The following is a 20,571-nucleotide window of genomic DNA, read 5'->3' as shown; positions in this document are numbered from 1 at the left end:
TCGTGCTTGTGATTTCTTTTTTGTTTTCATTGCCTTTTTCGAGGGATAATCTTTCAATCTTTTCCGATCGAGATCATGTAACAAAGAAAAGTAGGTACGCATAGATCCAGAATCAAATTTCTTCGAATTTAGGAGTAAGAATTCGAGAAAAATACATGCAACTCTCGGTTTGTAATCTGAAAATACTTTACAACGGTAGAACCGAATGTCGGAAAATTTGCCAGAGTGGTTTTCAAAATCTCCAAGTATCTTCCGAAGCTATTTAGTTCCACGTTGGTACCAGACCAATGTAACAATTGGAAAGACGACAGGATCGAAAGAAGAGTCATGATTGACTGAAAGGTAAATCATCTTTTTTAGAAGAGCGTTATAGTTGTACAGTTTTATAGCACAAACAAGGTACAGAATAAACCTAGCAATCGGTGGAAGGATATCATACATGTTGCTGTGCTCTAGAATCAAAGATGGACAAAAATTTATTATAAATAACAAATTTTAAATAAAGCATGGAGGATGAACAACTTTTGATCCGTTATTTGTTCAATCAAATTATGTTTTATGTTGAACGAATAGAAACTTATCCGAATCCAGTGACGAATCCAGAGGATCGTCCCCCTCTTCAAAGCTACGAAATATTAAAAAATATATATTTACTATTCATTTTTCATTACATTCTATAAATGTTTTTGAACATTTTATTTGTACAAATAAATAACTAATGTATTTAAATAATTAAAATATTAGTAAATAAATTACAAACAAATTTCAAATCGTGCAAAAAAGGTTCCAAAATAAACTTTGACGTATTTCGTATCCATCACAAGCAAACCCACTCCCGATTCAACCAAATAAACGTTGCGAATAAATAATACTAGAATTTCTATTTTTCATTTATTATTCCAATAAAATTATAGGTGAAGTTATCGATGATGTCCTTCATCATGGATCTTGTCCACTTTTAAATATATTATAAAGAACCATATTTTGAACAATTTTTTTCTTTTCCTATAATAAGCGGTAGGCCATAGTTAACAAAATGTTTATAAAAATCTTAGCCTAGACTCAATTCACACCTAATTAGTTAAAATAATTACGAGTTAGGTCTGGGCATAGACGAGATACAGAGTAGACGTTGCATACAATGCTTTTTTCTGTCACGGAATCTCATTACTGAACTCCGCAAATTACTCCTGGTTTCTATTTGCCTCTGATGACCTCTGATGACCAGTGCTGACAAAAGTACAGAACTCCTGACAACTTTTTACACCATACAGCGACTGTTACTGACTGCTCCTGATTACTGCTTGCCTCTGCTGGACTCTGCTAACCTCTGTTGGTCTTTGCTGATCTCTGTCAGCGTGTGCTTGTCTCTGCTGAGCTTTCCTGGCCTCTGCCGAACGCTACTGACCACTACAGGTATTTCTGATAATCTATAACGATTAATACTTACTACTGCATGCCCTTACAAGTCTCTGCTTGCCTTTGCAGGTTTCTGCTTGCCTGTGCATGCCTTTGCTGCCCTCTACTGAACACTGCTGACCACCTCTGATGCTTCTGACATCGTATAACAATTACTACATGCTACTGTTCGCCCCTGCTGATCTCTACTTGCCACTGCATGCCTCTGCTCGTCTCTGCTGACCGCTGCTGACCACCTCTGATGCTTCTGACAACATATAACGCTTACTACTTGCTACTATTCGCCCCTGGTGATCTCTGCTTACCACTGCTGACCACTGCTTATATTTCTGGCAACGTACAACGATTACTACTGGCTACTGCCACCCTCTACTGACCTCTGCCAACATCTCCCGACATTGCTGACAAATTCAGACACGATGTAATATAATATAATATGTTTATATGTATTAAAGTGTTGTATAATGTAAATCTATGGCAATAAATGATATAATTTCAAATATTTCTATGTGTTCTCATCATTTTTACCCTTCTTTTCCTATCGAAATCATTTCCTTAGTTATAAGACACTCCAAATCTTTTAAAATTTTCCAAGTTCTTCGGACAGATTTCAAATTTCGCGCCACGAGGAATTTTTGCAAATTCCTGGAAATGACGTCATTTCTAAGAATTCCTGAAAATTCTCGGAATCCCTGGAACTTACCGGCGTCCCTGAAACTTCTCGGAATCCCTGGAATTTCCAAGAAGCTTCAGCCAACGGCAAAAATTCCGGCCGGAGAAATTTTAAAGAGCTATTACGTAATATTACGTAATTTTTGCCGAAAAATTCAGGTCGGAATTTTTGCCGCTGCCTGAAACTTCTTGGAAATTTCAGGGATTTCGAGAAGTTTCAGGGACGCCGATGAGTTTCAGGAGTTCTATTTTTGATTCCATGTTCACATTCACTGATTTACCTTTTTCAATTAACACGTGGCGTGTGGGCCCATAACCTATTAAAAACAGTTTATTAAAACAGTTCGTCCTTTTTTTTAATAGTCACAATATGCTCAGAAGGTCTTAAAACGTGTATTTCCGCCACAAAAATTTTCGAAATTTTTCTTTCATTATGGTACTTTCCTTATATCTTACATAGGTTGGAAAGTAAAAATGCTGGGGCAGTCGAGACTTGGAATCGTATGCCGATTATCGCGAGCTCGTATTTCAGCTGTTTTTCTTTTACAAGAGCAAGAAGAAAAGACTCATACTAGCGTTCTTTATCGATTTCCCGAAGTTGTGCGAAGTGCCGAGCTCACGTGTAGGTGGCTCGTGCGGTAGTATATGCCTGCTATCCCCACCACTCCGTTAGACGCTAAAGAAGTTCGTCGTCACTATTGTCGATTTCGATACACTCAATTATACCAGATCTGGCCACATTGGATCACACTGATCCCAGTCACTAGGCCACACTGTTGGTACCACGAATTGTAGGCGAAAACATTTATTTGAAGATAGTTACCCTTGAATACTTTCACTGTGCGTTTATATAAACTTTTTTGTTATCTTTAGTCGCTGAATCAGTACATCAAGTAGAGCTCTATTTTATTTGTTTTTTTAGAAAAATGAATTATTTTGGAGATTATACGCAATGTCCATTTGACAAGTCACATCGCATTATACGTGGTAGACTGCAAACACATTTAGTTAAATGTGCGAAGAATTATCCGGAGGGTATCAAGCTTGTATGCATTTTTGATGCTTCACATAAAGTGGATCCACAGAATTACGAGGTGAATTTTTATATCATTGGTTTCTTTTTTCTTTGAAATTTTAATTTTTGCACATTTCTTTCTTCTCGAAATGTTTCAACTACTTTGCGTGCCGAGATTCGTTTTATTCTCTATCTGTCTCTGTTCCTATTCCCTATTTGTTTTTCTCTTCCTTTGTTCTTTTTTGCTTGAATTCTTCTATTGCCCCTTTTCTTCTTTCTATTCTGTTAATTTTTTCTTATTTATGTTTAGAATCATCTTAAAGAATGTGAAAGCAGTGGAAATATAAAATGTTATGAATTCTCATTCGAACCAGAAATAAAACTTGGAACAATTTCTTTAGAAAGTGTATGCAATGTGGAAAGTACTACAATAAATGACGAGGACTGGTCTGGGGTATGTAATCAAACTTTTACTTTATTGTTACTTATATTTTAATTTCTATACAAATTCTTACCTTTTAAACAATTTTTAAAATTATTAAATTTGTTCCAACTTTTAATTTTTTCTAATATTAATAAAATTTCAGATGTATTATTATTTCTATGAATTTATTGTAAAAGCATTTTTAGACATTTATTATTTAAGGAATACAAATTTGTATTTAGCATATAGAGATTACCTGTGTAACCCTTATTGAAAATAATTATACGTCTTAGAATAATCCTACATACGATCCATGGGTTGCATCTGAAAAAAAAAATGTACTGAGGATAGGAATGGGTTTGTCAAAGGCACAAAGAAAGAAATATAAACAACGTGAACGAGAAAGAGTTGCTAAACTTGTTGACCACAATAATATTACTAGTGTTAAACAATCAGTAAGTATATACTACTTTTCATCATTTTTTACAATCACATTTATGATATTTATGATATTCTTTACCAATATCATATTTATTTTTTCTTTAACAGGAATTAGAAGCACCTTTAAGAGTTCCTAAGAAAGCTATTAAAGCATTATCATGTGATTCAAATTCTTTGAATACTGTTGCAAACAGCATCTGCTATAACGAGATAATTTCTAAATTGAAAAAAGTTTCCATGGAGGAAACTATGGAAAATGCTCGGTCGGAAAAAGAATCTGAAGGAAACATTTTGAATAATACTTTTAATGAAAAATCTAATTGTTCCGTGAATTTGAAAAATATTTCTCTATGCGAAGATAAAGAAGAAATGAATACATCTGTGATTCGACAAAATACCTTTGAAACAAAAATAAATATTTCAGAGTTAAAGAATGACAATTCTTTAAAGATCTTTAAAGAAAACGAAGTTGAAAAAAATATATCTCATCAGACTTTACATGAAGAAAAGATCACCCATTTAAATCTAAAAATAGCACCTACATTGTATCGACAAGCAAAGAAAATTAGTACTGGGAGAGGATTTACTATTGCTTATGAAAATTTGAAAACTAAGGCAAGAGACAATCAGGAAGTCCTTAAAACTTCAGAGAATTTCTATAGTATCTATGGCTATGATGAAGATGAAAGCGACGATAATGATACAGCGGTACAGAATAAGTAAAGTTAAAGTTCTAGTATTATTAGATTATATTATTGTTGTAAGCAAAAGTAAATTTTTCTTTCCATACTGTGACGTATGTACATACTATTAGGAATAAGAAATACTTTGACTTTATACAGTGGTACAGATTAAGTAAAATTGAAGTGTATTATTATTAGATTATATTATTATTGTAAGCAAAAGTAAATTTCTCTTTTCATACTGTGACGTATGTATATACTATTAGGAATAAACAATACTTTGACCTTAATAAAGTTTATCTTAATACCAATTTACTATTCCTAAAGTAGCACATTTGACATCTCTTTTCACATCTACTACAAAATGAATGTTATATTTTGATGTTTTTGTCTGTGATTTGAATTGTCTGCATTTATATAGGAGATTGTGGGTATTCGTTATTCACGAATAATATTAAATTTATTTTATATTTTATTCGTTTAAAGGAAATACATTAATAAAATAAACAAAGTAATATTATTATTTTTATTAAAAACTTGTTTTTGTAATTTATTCGTAGCAATTGTAATATATAAATTTATTACATAAATAAACATTATGTAAATTATGTTGTTTTGGTCTCGTTTTTATTAGAAAATTGTCACGAATATATTAAAAACATTTTTATGAAAAAAATGAAAAAGAAAAAAGGATTTTGCCTTTTTCTTAACACTAGATTGCCTAAGGAAGTCATTTTGACTGCTTTTCAATTTCAATTAGAAAAACAATTATGTATATAATGACACAGTTTCTTAGAATTTTATGACTTTTTATACAACATATAAATGCGTTTATTAATAATTGTAGTTGCCTTCCCCCTCCTTCATTTCCGATATATGTATATGTATATGTGTTATACCTATATTGCCCAAAAGCAGTCATTTTAACTACTAAGGAAATTTTAAATAATCAAATGACTTTTATTATTGAATTGAGTAAATTTCTTATATGACCAGATCGGCTCTAGAAACTTTTCGATTTGTACCTTATGGAATATCCCATTTCCATTTTTTATTTTATGATGAATATGGTACAATGGAGTTATCTTTTTTACTTTATTTTAAAAAAAGAATTAATTGCTACTATTTAAACAAAATAATATATGTATAAACTAGCTTAAATGAATTTCTTTTTACCTAACAACGAATAGAAAATTTATTGTTTATAATAAGTATACTAATTGCAATTAATTTATAGTTTTATTTTCTTCACTCTCCATCACATACATTTGCAAATTTAAACAATCAGTTTTAATAGTTTTTAATGGAAGTAACTTTTGATTTGTCATTTCGAAGGCATCTTCATTAATAATCCATGGAAAATCTTCGCAATGAGGATTTTCACTCAGAGCAACATGTGCTGTTTCATACGTTTGAATTTCAATAGAGAAAGTTGAATCCTCTGGTAATGGTTTCAGGTATGCTTCACACACGGATAATTTTAAACAAATTGTCCTAAGTCCTTCTTCTGTCTTTAAATAATATGGATCTTTTCTATAACAATTGTCTAATTAGATAAAAATTTTCATCGCACAATTAACAAATTATTTAAAAAGCACATACTCTCTAGTATTTGCTTGTAATTTAATAAGATCAAAAACAAATTTTTCAATTGGTTGCTTATTTTTGTTGTAAAAAATAAGGTTCACCAATTTCACGTTGGTTTCATTTTCCTTCACCAGTTCCCTAATAGCGTTTAAAACATTTTTTAAGTATTCGTTGAGCTCTGGATGTTCAGAAACATACACCGTTGTATCATATATTTTTCTCTTTACAAAAATTTCTTTAGGATATAAATTCCTAAAGAACAATATATGATTAAATGCTACTTCTAGAAATTCTAACAGGATATCACTGCCAACTGTAAACAAATTTCATAAATTTATAAATCTGTTTATTATTTTTACTTTTTTAAATGGTATTTACCTATTTCATCTTGAGACATTTTCGATTGTATTTATAATTACAAAAATAAAAATGAAAAGTATTGAGAAATATCCCCTTTTATAATTAATAATTTTGTTAATAAATTAAGTTTTAATAAAAGTAGATGATAAAACAAATTTATAAATTGAATAATATATTTATTAAAAGTAGGACATTTTACGTAGTAATTGAAATATTTAATAACCGCAGATATATTTCAAATTCAATAATGTACCTACGATAAAAAGTTGTTTAATTTTAGAATTTATCGTATATCATTAAATGGCGTTTTATTTTATTCGTTTATTCGCGCAAAAATCTTTTGCATAAAATGTATTTTTTATATTCTGAATTACGAAATTATGATTTTATCGCAATAAATATTACAATATGTACATTATTCTTTAAAGATGCATTTTTGTTAATTTAGATGTATTGTATTATTTAGAGATTGATTTGACGCGCGCCTTCAGAGAAACCGATTGCATATGGCGATTAGTGTACAACAGACGTTTAGAGTGTTTTGATGATACTTTTCTATCCATTCGTGAAAAGTATCAATAAATACTAGTGTTAAGTGAGTTTGCAAACGTGATAACTTTTTTTTACAACTAGTTAATGTTATAGGGGAAGAACAGAATGTTGTAAAGATTGTAGCGGCGTTTTTCATAACCTCGAAAAGCAGCAACGAACTATACTTGCGTGCAGGTATAAAATCAACGATTTTTCAGACGTGCAAGATTTTTCGTGTATTAGATTTTTGTTACTAATTGAGTATATCACCCACGTTTATTCTTCTACCTCTGTTTTCGATTGCAAAATTTTAGTAAAATCGATTGTATCAAGTGCCACTTTTGTTCCATTTTTACGTTGCTAGTAAATCGCGATTTTCTCATGGCGCGAAATGAAACGAATCATGTACTCCATTGAATGTAAGATAGGCGTTGTATACCTACTTAATGCAATTTTTCGCAACATTTTAAGATACAAATGTTTGTTTTAATCAAAATAAAGAACATGTAATTTTTAGAGTTACACGTTTTTATCTTTTAGTTCTTTTTTGTAGAATTGTAAACGTTAGAATGTTAAAACCTGTTTTAATAAAAGCATTCAAATTTTGTAAAAAAGATTACTTTGTTAAAAGGTGTAAAGTGATGTATTTTCTTTTTTGTCCAAACAAAATTGGAAATAAACAAATTATAAAGAAGTTCGTAAATTTTATAGTATTTGTAAGACCAATTTATAAAATTATTACGAAGAGAATAAAAAATGTTATGTTTCTAAAGTTCACTGAATTCTTAAATTTGCAAATTAAAATTAGTTATTTTATTTCATAATTTAAGGTTTAGGTTAATATGTTTTAGATAAGAATGCCGCCAACAAAGAAGACTGATTTGGACAAATTAGCATGGGCTTGGGTAAAAAGTGTTTTACCAGAACAAATTCAAAATATACATTTGGAAACTGCTTACAGAATAGGTTTAAAAGCATGTAAAAATTGCAAGTAAGTTATATGTTTGTTGAAAACACGTTTATGTTTTTTGTTTTTTAATACTTTAAAGTAACTATTTTGTTTTCAGACGCAATTGCACAAATAATCCGCAATGTCTAACAGGACTAGGGGAAGAAAAGTATCTGAAATCACAACCTGTAGAAGTAATGTCTTTAGAAAGTTCTTTATCCGAATTACGAGATCCTACCGAGTATGTTGGGTTAAAGAATCTAGGTGCAACTTGTTACGTTAACAGTTTAATTCAAATGTGGTTTCACAATGAAGATATGAGGTATGTATTTGCAATTAGTGATATTCAGTTAATGTATTTGCAATTAACTTACTTATGTGTATTTGTCCTGAAATGCGATTTGATATTTTTAGGAGGATAATATACAAATGGAACATCACAGACGATCCAGAAGAACGGGAGGCAGTATGTCAAGCTAAGAAGGGAGGAGTACCATTTCATCCAGTGACAGCGGTTGGGCAGTTGCAATACATATTTGCAATGATGCAATTTGGGAATCGGCGTCTCCTTGATCCAATGAATCTTGCTGTTGCGTTGTCTTTGGATACTAGAACTCAACAGGATGCACAGGAATTCTCCAAGCTACTCCTCTGCCATATCGAAGGGAAACTGCAACAAACCGCAGAACTGAAGCAGATGCTGCAGACGCTGACTCAAGGGAAATACAGCTATATCAATTGGTGGGTTTTCTGAAGTGGAAAACAAATGAGAATTGTCCTAAACGATGATGATGCTGATGATCTTGACGATGAGAACATGGTAGGACACGTTGCTCGCTACGGTGACTGGTGCGATCAACTGATCTGACCGAGAGAGAAGCCAATTTTTCCTGAATAACTTGGATTTTATGTCTGACGCAGTTGTTCGAAATGCGGTACCGAATATCCGACTTCCACTACATTCTACGAATTGGACCTGCAGCTTGCAGCTACCCTGAAGGAGGCAGTAGAGAAATACTTGTCTGTGGAACAACTAACTGGACCAAATCAATATCATTGCGTTACCTGCAATGACAAAAAGGATGCGCGTCGTTTTATACGCTTGGAATCTCTCCCAGAAACGTTAAATATACAATTGATGCGTTTTGTGTTTCATAGGTATATATTTCTGATTTCGATACTAAACGCTTAAAATATTTATACCTTTCATATTACCAATATGTATTATTTTGTTTGACAGAGATTCTGGCCAGAAAAGAAAGCTGAATTCTTTTATACAGTTTCCAGAAGATCTTGATATGTCTGAATATGTAAGATGTCCGCCACAATCTCAGTTGTACAGTCTTGTCGCAGTTCTGAGTCATAAAGGTTCATCTGCGCATTCGGGCCATTACATTGCCAATATATGTAATTCGAATGGAGAATGGTATCAATTTAGCGATGATAAAGTTGAGAAAATGCAGAACAAAAGAATCGAAGATGGTGTTAACGGTGAGCACAAATCTTATTGCAACATATTCAAAGAAGTAATCTATGATGTAATTATCAGACGCTATTACATATTTTTTTCCTTTCTTATAGAAACTTCGAAGATTGTTAGACGCGGGCGTATACCAAAAGGTTGTCTTTCCTCTAATACCGCGTATATGTTAGTTTATAAAAAAGTTACGGTCGAATGGCGGATGAACAACGGGAAGAAAACAAAATCGAAGAAAGGGGAAATAGAAACAAACAATCATAACACGGAGATGTTTATCGATAAGGAGAAACCGGACTCGTCGGACGAAAGACAACGTAAAAACGGACCAGATTCTACAGTTTCCGATTCGAGTGGCCCTGATGAAGTACTGGAACTGGATACAGAAAATAAAATGGACGCTGAAACTGAAGCGTTGTCTTCTCAAGACATTACAGTACAGGAAAAGATAACGTCTCTGATGCTGGATTCTAATATCGACGAACACAATGGTAAACACTACGAATCTGATAACAGAGAAGATCAACACGAAGCACAAATTAAGAAATCGTTCGCAAATAACACAAAATTAGACTACAAACAGTTGAATGGTGCTGCGCATAGAGCTATGAGTTGCGGAGAACGTGATTTTTACGAAGAAGTAAGTTCGCTTTTTTCTTGCTTTTGTTACATATTCATCGCATTTGCGAGGATACACTTTTAACATTTTGCAGATGGAGTTCGAGAGTTGGGAAGTTAGTCCTACACTCCGCGATTTGGTGAGGCAAGAAAATGTGAAGCACGAATTAAGTTTATTAGCTATTCAACAAGAAAAAGTACGTATTAACGAGTAATGCAGATTGAATTCAAAGAAGTATAGAGGTATACACTAATTAAAAACTTTTTCTCATTCAGCAAAAGGAAATCGAAGATCAGAACTTAAAGAGGCAGCTCATTATAGATGTGTATAATATTGTTTCCAACGCAGTCACGTGGGAGAAATATCAGTGGATTCCTACTGATTGGTTATCAAAATGTCTTACTGGTCATTCATCCTCCGATGGAGTGCCGCCAATTGACAATTCCAGCTTAATGTGTTCGCATTATCGACTCGATCCGTTAAAGGTGAACCGTGCGAAATGTCTACCTGTACTGGCTGCTGAAATGATCTATGCGAAATATCGCGGAGGGCCACGATTAAATCAGAACTCTCTTTGTGAAGTTTGCGTGAAACGTCGATATAAATTGCTCCGTTTCAAACTGTCGCTTGAACGCGATCATAAGGAGGTCAACGAGCTTGTGCGCAATTTCAAAGAGCCGTGAGTCTTCCAAACTGTTTGTAGTTTAATAAAATGCGGTAATCTATTGAAAAATATTCATTTTTATATTCTTAGAACTGAAACGAGTTACATCGTGGGTGCTGACTCCTTGAAGTCCTGGCGAAGACTCGCGATGGAGAAATTCACGGAAGACATGGAACATGAAATAGAAGAAGAAGACTGTCAAGGTCCGAACGGTCCTCGAATCGATAGCAAAGCCACGAGTAAAGAAAACGAGGGATCGAAGGAAATTGAGGAAAGCGAAAAGAACGAAGTCATAATCTACTTCAACGAGGATTTGCTTTGTGAGCACAATTCGCTCAAGACGCCTGATTCTACGAGAAAAGTTGTGCCCTGCGAAGCCTGGATTATTCTACGGAAATATTTCCCGGAGTCTAAAGAATATCTGATCGGTTCTGCGTCTTGTTCAATTTGCGAAGTAAGATTTTTTTTTTTCATTTAAATTCAAACGAAAGATTAATATTCTTGCAAAATTATATACAGGGTGATCGGCCACCCCTGGGAAAAATTTTAATGGGAGATTTTAGAGGCCAAAATAAGACGAAAATCAAGAATAATAATTTGTTGACGAAGGCTTCGTTGAAAAGTTATTAACGTTTAAAGTTCCGCCAATATTGAATTTTTTTCTCGAAAGTGAGTAGGATTTCGTAGGTAGGTCTGTTCACCAAAAGTAATTGTAATTGACCCCTGCAACTGAATATAATTTTTTTAGAACGATTTGAAATTTTGTAATTTAATTTTTTAATATCTTTTTAACGGAGCTTCAATCTAGAAATTGATATTCTTGATTTTCGTCTTATTTTGACCTCTAGAATCTCCCATTAAAATTTTTCCCAGGGGTGGCTGAATATCCTGTATATTAGGGAGTTTAGTTATAGATGGTCGACAATATTTTTACAAATTTGTTTGTTTTCATTCCACAAATGGGTCCAATTGATACAACAAAATTTCTGTAGTATTTACGATTACTGAATATACATACATATTAGTTAGTGGTGTTTTGTTCTGCAGGAAAAGATGGAAAACGCGCAAAGAGCGAAGAAAGATGTAAAGATAAAAGCGAAACAACAAAAGGATGAGCTGAACGAGTTGTATCATGGTAGAAACAGAAACGAGATACTGAAATGCGAGGATCCAGAGAAGAAGTTCTACATCGTGGAGAAGAGCTTCCTGGACAGTTGGCGTTCCTTCGTTCGGTGAGTTTCTTCTATTAACGTATTTACATAGGATGCCTCAGAATTTCAGGATGAGCCGAGACATGCATATTTTTCGTGCCAAGAGAAACATAATGGTTCTTTACCATTGTGCCACGCACGAATTAATTTGATTATTGGCGTGGCGGCATTGACAATTAATATTGCAAGAAAGGAAAGGTCTATTTAATTTGTGGCGCTGCGTCACTGCGGGTAGGAACCCGTGAGAACCTCGTAGGAGGGCAGAAAAGGAAAGGAGGGGGTGCATTTCGTCCGGGCCTGCTAGTGGACTCAGTAACACTGCCTAGCAGGGCCTGCCTTAGTCGACTGGGATATTGGGAAGTCGTTCGAGGAATATACTATTCAGAGATGACTTGTTGGCTAGGAACCTACAAACTAAACGGGGCAAGGGCAAGGAGAGAAGGTCTTCGCGCCGCCTTATTCCCACTGGAGAGGCTCTACTGGAGGTAGTAGGGTCTCCATAACCACGAGAGATACATTTTTGTTCTATTCATGGCTAGTATTTTGAGCGTACGGTTACGTCAATGTCACACTAATTCTTGTCCTATCCTACTCTGTCCCTATACGTTTTGTTCACGTCCTTTGCCACGCGATGGAATTGTAGTTGTGAGCAGCTCAGCCAATAACGATAATGCGTGTGAGGACGGACGTCGCTATTACGCTACGGCCAATCGGGGTGCCTAGCCAACAAGTCATCACTGGACAGTGTACAAGGTGTTCGGCCACACCTGGGAAAAATTTTAATGGGGGATTCTAGAGGCCAAAATAAGACGAAAATTAAGAATACTAATTTCTTGATGGAGGCTTCGTTAAAAAGTTATTAACAATTAAATTCAAAAATTTCAAATCGTTTTGGAAAAATTATTTTCGTTTGCAGGGGTCAATTACAATCATTCTTGGTGAATACACATATCCCTGAAATCCTACCCATTTTCGAGAAAGAAATTCGAGTAGATACTGAAATTTTTAGACAAAATTAAAAAATTTTAAATCATACTAAAAAAATTACATTTAGTTGCAGGGGTCAATTGCAAGCATTTTTGGTCACTAGACATGCCCTCGAAATCCTACTCAGTTTCGAGAAAAAAATTCCTAACCGAAAATATAATTGCTGGCCAGAAATGTCTGCCCGAATTTTCGTGTGAATCTTTAAAACGTCATAACTTCTGAACCGATTGGACGATTTTAATGTTTAAAAAAGCAAACGACGCGTATTTTAGTGTAGAATATGTAGAAATTTTAAAAATATTCGAAAAGTTGTTCCTTGACCCCCTAAAATGAGAAAAACCCCATAAAAATGGTTCAATTTTCAAACAGCCATAATTCCTACAATTGTGAATATATTTCAATGAAACTTTTTTCTGAAGTAGAGTTTCCGAGTACCTACAAAACAGTATTACACAACTTTACTGTAGAGCGTCAAATGAAATTACTAAATATCAAAAATTAATTTTTAAGAAAAATCGACAGGGGGTAGGTGCTTAAAGTTTTCGACGAAAAAAAAAAATTTCAAATCGTTCTAAAAAAAATATTCCCGGTTCCGGGGGTCAATTGCAATTATTTTTGGTGAATACACATACCCCTGAAATCCTACCCATTTTCGAGAAAAAAATTCGAGTAGATACTGAAATTTTTAGACAAAATTAAAAAATTTCAAATCATACTAAAAAAATTACATTTAGTTACAGGGGTTGATTACAATCATTTTTTGTCATTACACATATCCCCGAAATCCTACCCACTTTCAAGAAAAAAATTCCTTACCGAAAATCTAATTAGGTGCCCAAGTTTTTCGACGAAAAAAGAAAATTTCAAATCGTTCTGGAAAAATTATTTTCGTTTGCAGGGGTTAATTACAATCATTTTTGGTGAATACACATATCCCTGAAATCCTACCCATTTTCGAGAAAAAATTTTGAGTAGATACTGAAATTTTTAGACAAAATTAAAAAATTTCAAATCATACTAAAAAAATTACATTTAGTTACAGGGGTTAATTACAATCATTTTTTGTCATTACACATATCCCCGAAATCCTACCCACTTTCAAGAAAAAAATTCCTTACCGAAAATCTAATTAGGTGCCCAAATTTTTCGACGAAAAAAGAAAATTTCAAATTATTCTGGAAAAATTATTTTCGGTTGCGGGGGTCAATTACAATCATTTTTTGTCATTACACATATCCCCGAAATCCTACCCACTTTCTAGAAAAAAATTCCTTACCGAAAATCTAATTAGGTGCCCAAATTTTTCGACGAAAAAAGAAAATTTCAAATTATTCTGGAAAAATTATTTTCGGTTGCGGGGGTCAATTACAATTATTTTTGATGAATAGACATAACCCGGAAATCCCACCCACTTTCTAGAAAAAAATTCGAGAAGGTGTGAAATTTTTCGACTGAAAAAAAAAAATTTCAAATCGTTTTGGAAAAATTATTTTCGTTTGTGGGAGTCAATTACAATCGTTTTAGGTGAATAGACATACCCCCGAAATCTTGCGTATTTTCGAGAAAAAAATTCAGTACGAGCGAAACTTTAAATGTTAATAATTTTTTAACGAAGCTAAATTGATATTCTTGATTTTCGTCTTATTTTGGCTTCTAGAATGTCCCATTAAAATTTTTCCCAGGGATGGCCGAACACCCTGTACATATACAGTTGACTCTGGCTCAGAAGAGTCAAACGGAGGAAGTTCTAGAGTCCTTAAAAATCGTCTGAAACGAAAAATTCGAAAACGTTTAGTTAGTTTATATCATTATGCACCGACTGTACTAAGAAAATGTAAAAAATGGGACAAGTAAATGGGCTCAAATTACCTCTTGAAACTATTTAAGTATGGTGAATGGCTTAATGGTCTTAGGGTACGGTAATTTCTATTGTCAGAAAAGGTACATCTGCCAGATGACCAAATTAAGTAATTTAAGCAATATTGAAATACATGACGCGTCCTATAATATAAAATGTTTGGAATTCGAAACAAAGTGCACATATCTGTGTGCAAGATAGTAACGTATCACTTTACTTTCGAAACGAACGATCATCGAGATTTTACGCACGCCATTTCAGCGCAAGTGGTTAATCTCGTCCAAGATTCATCGTTCGAGCATATTTTTGCCAAAAGTTGTACGATTTTTACACGAACGTGGTCATTTTTACCCACTGTGCGCCGGATCAAAAGGCAGCGTACCAAACGAGGCAGAAAAAGCGATAAATCATTCTAGCCAGTGAGAAAGCGTCCTCGATCTTCGTTCGAGCGCGCAATTAAGCAACCGAAGACGCGAGTCCAGGTCTCGGGGATGAACGGTTCCAGGGACCAGTGCGGAAAAGCGGTCCGTGAAGGGCAGAGGGGATGGAAAAGGGCGAAATTGCGCTCGCGATGAGCGTCGAATAAGGCGAAACGGTATTAAGACGGCGGGGCTGCTTTCCTCGAGGCTGATGTATCATTTGCCGGCGGGTCGTTAGGCGGTTTCAATTAGTTTTCCGTTCTGGTCTCTGGCCCGGCATCCACACGAGGTTGGGGGAGAGCCCACCGCAGCCCTTAATCGCGCGGTCCAGTTTTTTCTTATAATTAGGAAAAGCTCGTTAATGCGACCCTACAGTCTTTCTATCTCTCTTTACATCGTTGAACTTCTGTAGCGTACTACTGCTGTAGTATACTTGTACAAGTTGCTCCATCTACGCTTCGGCATTTTGATTTTTCCCATTCACTCTTAGGAGAAGTTTAATCATTGATCGTCGGTCTTTAATTATTGGTGCATCATGAGCGGGAATTAGGATGGTTAATTCAACTATAAAATTTGAAAAGGTTGTTGTTTGTTGCGTAGATTCTTAGGAAGCTTGATTTGGTTGAGTAGAAGAAAAGGAGTCATGCTGTAAAGGATAGCTTTTTCAATAGTTTTAATTTCAATTGAATTAGGATGGTTAATTGAACTATAGAATTGGAAAAGGTTGTTGTTTGTTGCGTAGATTCTTAGGAAGTTTGATTTGGTTGAGTAGAAGAAAGGGGATTATGCTGCAAAGGATAGCTTTTTCAATAGTTTTGATTTTAATTGAATTAGGATAGTTAATTGAACTATAGAATTGAAAAAGGTTGTTGTTTGTTGCGTAGATTCTTAGGAAGTTTGATTTGGTTTGAGTAGAAGAAAAGGAATTATGCTGTAAAGGATAGCTTTTTCAATAGTTTTGATTTCAATTGAATTAGGATGGTTAATAGAACTATAGAATTGGAAAAGGGTGTTGTTTGTTGCGTAAATTCTTAGGAAGTTTGATTTGGTTTGAGTAGAAGAAAAGAGATCATGCTGTAAAGGATAGCTTTTTCAATAGTTTTGATTTCAATTGAATTAGGATGGTTAATAGAACTATAGAATTGGAAAAGGGTGTTGTTTGTTGCGTAAATTCTTAGGAAGTTTGATTTGGTTTGAGTAGAAGAAAGGAGATCATGCTGTAAAGGATAGCTTTTTCAATAGTTGTGATTTCAGTTGAATTAGGATGGTTAATTGAACTATAGAATTGGAAAAGGTTGTTGTTTGTTGCGTAGATTCTTAGGAAGTTTGATTTGGTTGAGTAGAAGAAAGGGAATCATGCTGCAAAGGATAGCTTTTTCAATAGTTTTGATTTCAATTGAATTAAGATGGTCAATTGAACTATAGAATTGGAAAAGGTTGTTGTTTGTTGCGTAGATTCTTAGGAAGTTTGATTTGGTCGAGTAGAAGAAAGGGGATCATGTTGTAAAGGATAGTTTTTTCAATAGTTTTGATTTCAATTGAATTAGGATGGTTAATTCAACCGTAGAATTGGAAAAGATTGTTGTTTGCTGCGTAAATTCTTAGGAAGTTTGATTTGGTTTGAGTAGAAGAAAGGGAATCATGCTGGGAAGGATAGCTTTTTCAATAGTTTTGATTTCAATTAAATCAGGATGGTTAATTAAACTATAAAATTTGAAAAGGTTGTTGTTTGTTGTGTAGATTCTTAGGAAGTTAGATTTGGTCGAGTAGAAGAAAGGGGATCATGCTGTAAAGGATAGCTTTTTCAATAGTTTTGATTTCAATAGAATTAGGATGGTTAATTGAACTATAGAATTGGAAAAGGTTGTTGTTTGTTGCGTAGATTCTTAGGAAATTTGATTTGGTTGAGTAGAAGAAAGGGAATCATGCTGTAAAGGATAGCTTTTTCAATAGTTTTGATTTCAATTGAATTAGGATGGTTAATAGAATTATAGAATTGGAAAAGGTTGTTGTTTGCCGCGTAAATTCTTAGGAAGTTTGAGTAGAAGAAAAGGAATCATGCTGTAAAGGATAGCTTATTCAATAGTTTTGATTTCAATTGAATTAGGATGGTTAATAGAACTATAGAATTGGAAAAGGTTGTTGTTTGCCGCGTAAATTCTTAGGAAGTTTGAGTAGAAGAAAAAGAATCATGCTGTAAAGGATAGCTTTTTCAATAGTTTTGATTTCAATTGAATTAGGATGGTTAATTGAACTATAGAATTGGAAAAGGTTGTTGTTTGCTGTGTAGATTCTTAGGAAGTTTGATTTGGTTGAGTAGAAGAAAGGGAATCATGCTGGGAAGGATAGCTTTTTCAATAGTTTTGATTTCAATTGAATTAGGATGGTTAATAGAATTATAGAATTGGAAAAGGTTGTTGTTTGCCGCGTAAATTCTTAGGAAGTTTGAGTAGAAGAAAAGGAATCATGCTGTAAAGGATAGCTTTTTCAATAGTTGTGATTTCAGTTGAATTAGGATGGTTAATAGAACTATAGAATTTGAAAAGGTTGTTGTTTCTTGTGTAGATTCTTAGGAAGTTTGATTTGGTTGAGTAGAAGAAAAGGAATCATGCTGTAAAGGATAGCTGTTTCAATAGTTTTGATTTCAATTGAATTAGGATGGTTAATTGAACTATAGAATTGGAAAAGGTTCTTGTTTACCGCGTAGATTCTTAGGAAGTTTGATTTGGTTGAGTAGAAGAAAGGGGATCATGCTGCAAAGGATAGCTTTTTCAATAGTTTTGATTTCAATTGAATTAGAATGGTTAATTGAACTATAAAATTTGAAAAGGTTGTTGTTTGTTGCGTAGATTCTTAGGAAGTTTGATTTGGTTTGAGTAGAAGAAAGGAGATCATGCTGTAAAGGATAGCTTTTTCAATAGTTGTGATTTCAGTTGAATTAGGATGGTTAATAGAACTATAGAATTTGAAAAGGTTGTTGTTTCTTGTGTAGATTCTTAGGAAGTTTGATTTGGTTGAGTAGAAGAAAAGGAATCATGCTGTAAAGGATAGCTTTTTCAATAGTTTTGATTTCAATTGAATTAGGATGGTTAATTGAACTATAGAATTGGAAAAGGTTGTTGTTTGCCGCGTAAATTCTTAGGAAGTTAGATTTGGTTGAGTAGAAGAAAGGGGATCATGCTGCAAAGGATAGCTTTTTCAATAGTTTTGATTTCAGTTGAATTAGGATGGTTAATTGAACTATAAAATTTGAAAAGGTTGTTGTTTGCTGCGTAAATTCTTAGGAAGTTAGATTTGGTTGAGTAGAAGAAAGGAGATCATGCTGTAAAGGATACCTTTTTCAATAGTTTTGATTTCAATTGAATTAGGATGGTTAATTGAACTATAGAATTGGAAAAGGTTGTTGTTTGTTGCGTAGATTCTTAGGAAGTTAGATTTGGTTGACTAGAAGAAAGGAGATCATGCTGTAAAGGATAGCTTTTTCAATAGTTTTGATTTCAATTGAATTAGGATGGTTAATTGAACTATAGAATTGGAAAAGGTTGTTGTTTGTTGCGTAGATTCTTAGGAAGTTAGATTTGGTTTGAGTAGAAGAAAGGGGATCATGCTGCAAAGGATAGCTTTTTCAATAGTTTTGATTTCAGTTGAATTAGGATGGTTAATTGAACTATAAAATTTGAAAAGGTTGTTGTTTGCTGCGTAAATTCTTAGGAAGTTAGATTTGGTTGAGTAGAAGAAAGGAGATCATGCTGTAAAGGATAACTTTTTCAATAGTTTTGATTTCAATTGAATTAGGATGGTTAATTGAACTATAGAATTGGAAAAGGTTGTTTTTTGCAGCGTAAATTTTTAGGAAGTTTGATTTGGTTTGAGTAGAAGAAAAGGAATCATGCTGTAAAGGATACCTTTTTCAATAGTTTTGATTTCAAATGAATTAGGATGGTTAATTGAACTATAGAATTGGAAAAGGTTGTTGTTTGCTGCGTAAATTTTTAGGAAGTTTGATTTGGTTTGAGTTGAAGAAAAGGAATCATGCTGTAAAGGATAGCTTATTCAATAGTTTCGATTTCAATTGAATTAGGATGAAATTCATTAATATTAAACATACTAACATCAAGAATTCATTTGACTGTTAATATAGATTATACTTTTCTTCAGAGTTTGTAACTTTTATCCAAGTATCACGTTGAGAATTACTCGTGTTGTGACAGACACTGTAACGTAACGTTTTCATTGGGATTGAAGTTGTTGCGTTCTTACCTTTACCGTTAGCGTTACTGTTGACAATTCCAAGAGGATATAGAGGCCTATAAATTTTCATGACCTAAAACCCTACCGAAACCCGATAATTACCGTCGCGAGAAAAAGGGCTCTGAAAAATTAATCATCGAGAGACACGAACGGAGACAATGCCACCGGGCCGGAAAAATATTTTCCACCTTTTCCCTTCCTCTACTATGGCCGAAGTTTCTACAATGGAACTGTAACAACATTTTAAGGGGATTGGGGAGTCGTTGTAGTGGGAGGAATGAAAGAACGTTGCGAAAACGTGTGCCTTGCTGGCCCAAGCAGCGATGAATGCCGAGGAATGCGCCGATTGGAATTCGCGAACGTTCTTTGAATTCTTGCAAATTTTTTCATTCCGTACCGGTTAAAACAGTGTGGAATCGATCGATCCAGTTGTTCGAATTATACAGGGTGTTCGGTCAACCCTGGGAAAAATTTTGATAGGGGATTCTGGAGGCCAAAATAAGACGAAAATCAAGAATACCAAGTTGTTGATGGAGGCTTCGTTAAAAAGTTATTAACAATTAAATTCTAAAATTTCAAATCGTTCAGAAAAAATTCTTTTCAGTTGCGGCGGTCAATTACAATTATTTTTGGTGAATAGACATACACCCGAATTCTTACTCAGTTTCGAGAAAAAAATTCGATTAAGCGCTGAAAGTTTTGGGTGAAAAAAAAAGACTTTTGAATCGTCTTGGAAAAATTATTTTTAGTTGCAGGGGTAAATTGCAAGCATTTTTGGACAACAGACATACCTCCGAAATCCTACACAGTTTCGAGAAAAAAATTCCTTACCGAAAATATTATTTCTGGTCAGAAATGTCTGCCCGAATTTTCATGCGAATCTTTAAAACGTCATAACTTCTGAACGGATTGGACGATTCTAATGTTTAAAAAAGCAAACTACGCGTATTTTGGTGGAGAATATGTATAAATCGCAAAAATATTCGAAAAGTTAGTCCTTGACC

The 20,571-nt window shown here is 33.8% G+C and overlaps 3 protein-coding genes and 1 long non-coding RNA gene across 8 annotated transcripts in view; 2 read left to right on the top strand and 2 right to left on the bottom strand.

The window, feature by feature from the left end:
* Positions 1 to 833: 833 nt before the first annotated feature.
* On the bottom strand, positions 834 to 2,710 carry LOC143345184 (uncharacterized). The gene is made up of 5 exons (XR_013080209.1): positions 2,373 to 2,710; positions 1,948 to 2,064; positions 1,725 to 1,820; positions 1,095 to 1,666; positions 834 to 1,005 (listed from the first exon to the last, which is right to left on the bottom strand). It is a non-coding gene; the product is annotated as an uncharacterized LOC143345184 (long non-coding RNA).
* Positions 2,711 to 2,800: 90 nt separating this feature from the next.
* On the top strand, positions 2,801 to 4,948 carry LOC143345178 (uncharacterized). 2 transcript variants are annotated; one of them, XM_076772078.1, is made up of 5 exons: positions 2,801 to 2,931; positions 3,014 to 3,185; positions 3,417 to 3,560; positions 3,824 to 3,985; positions 4,080 to 4,948. In XM_076772078.1, the coding sequence occupies exons 2-5, from the start codon at positions 3,018 to 3,020 to the stop codon at positions 4,692 to 4,694; spliced, it is 1,089 nt and encodes a 362-aa protein (XP_076628193.1). In that variant the 5' UTR covers positions 2,801 to 2,931; positions 3,014 to 3,017; the 3' UTR covers positions 4,695 to 4,948. The 2 variants fall into 2 exon arrangements, with proteins under 2 accessions (XP_076628193.1, XP_076628194.1); XM_076772079.1 differs by lacking the exon at positions 2,801 to 2,931 and having other exon boundaries at positions 2,943 to 3,185.
* An 866-nt stretch (positions 4,949 to 5,814) lies between these two features.
* Positions 5,815 to 7,494, bottom strand: Polz2 (DNA polymerase zeta subunit 2). 2 transcript variants are annotated; one of them, XM_076771537.1, is made up of 4 exons: positions 7,421 to 7,494; positions 6,620 to 6,854; positions 6,257 to 6,554; positions 5,815 to 6,187 (listed from the first exon to the last, which is right to left on the bottom strand). In XM_076771537.1, exons 2-4 carry the CDS (start codon positions 6,636 to 6,638, stop codon positions 5,881 to 5,883), a joined length of 624 nt encoding a protein of 207 aa, XP_076627652.1. In that variant the 5' UTR covers positions 6,639 to 6,854; positions 7,421 to 7,494; the 3' UTR covers positions 5,815 to 5,880. The 2 variants fall into 2 exon arrangements, with proteins under 2 accessions (XP_076627652.1, XP_076627651.1); XM_076771536.1 differs by having other exon boundaries at positions 7,293 to 7,486.
* LOC143344907 (ubiquitin carboxyl-terminal hydrolase 48) overlaps positions 6,861 to 20,571 on the top strand; it is a 281,101-nt gene continuing 267,390 nt past the window's right edge. For 2 of the 3 annotated variants that reach the window (XM_076771516.1, XM_076771515.1), the window contains exons 1-11: positions 6,861 to 7,327; positions 7,984 to 8,123; positions 8,200 to 8,403; positions 8,496 to 8,822; positions 9,003 to 9,239; positions 9,322 to 9,572; positions 9,663 to 10,198; positions 10,272 to 10,373; positions 10,453 to 10,856; positions 10,932 to 11,295; positions 11,889 to 12,073. In XM_076771516.1, coding sequence (XP_076627631.1) covers positions 7,990 to 8,123; positions 8,200 to 8,403; positions 8,496 to 8,822; positions 9,003 to 9,239; positions 9,322 to 9,572; positions 9,663 to 10,198; positions 10,272 to 10,373; positions 10,453 to 10,856; positions 10,932 to 11,295; positions 11,889 to 12,073 — 2,744 coding nt within the window. In that variant the 5' untranslated portion in view covers positions 6,861 to 7,327; positions 7,984 to 7,989. Of the gene's footprint in view, positions 7,328 to 7,983; positions 8,124 to 8,199; positions 8,404 to 8,495; positions 8,902 to 9,002; positions 9,240 to 9,321; positions 9,573 to 9,662; positions 10,199 to 10,271; positions 10,374 to 10,452; positions 10,857 to 10,931; positions 11,296 to 11,888; positions 12,074 to 20,571 lie in introns of those variants that run through there. The other variant, XM_076771517.1, reaches the window with a different exon arrangement.

This window comes from Colletes latitarsis, chromosome 8 (assembly GCF_051014445.1).
Source record: "Colletes latitarsis isolate SP2378_abdomen chromosome 8, iyColLati1, whole genome shotgun sequence".
NCBI classification, from domain to species: domain Eukaryota; kingdom Metazoa; phylum Arthropoda; class Insecta; order Hymenoptera; family Colletidae; genus Colletes; species Colletes latitarsis.
Note: the sequence above shows the minus strand (reverse complement) of the source record. Positions and strands in the feature narration are given on the sequence as shown.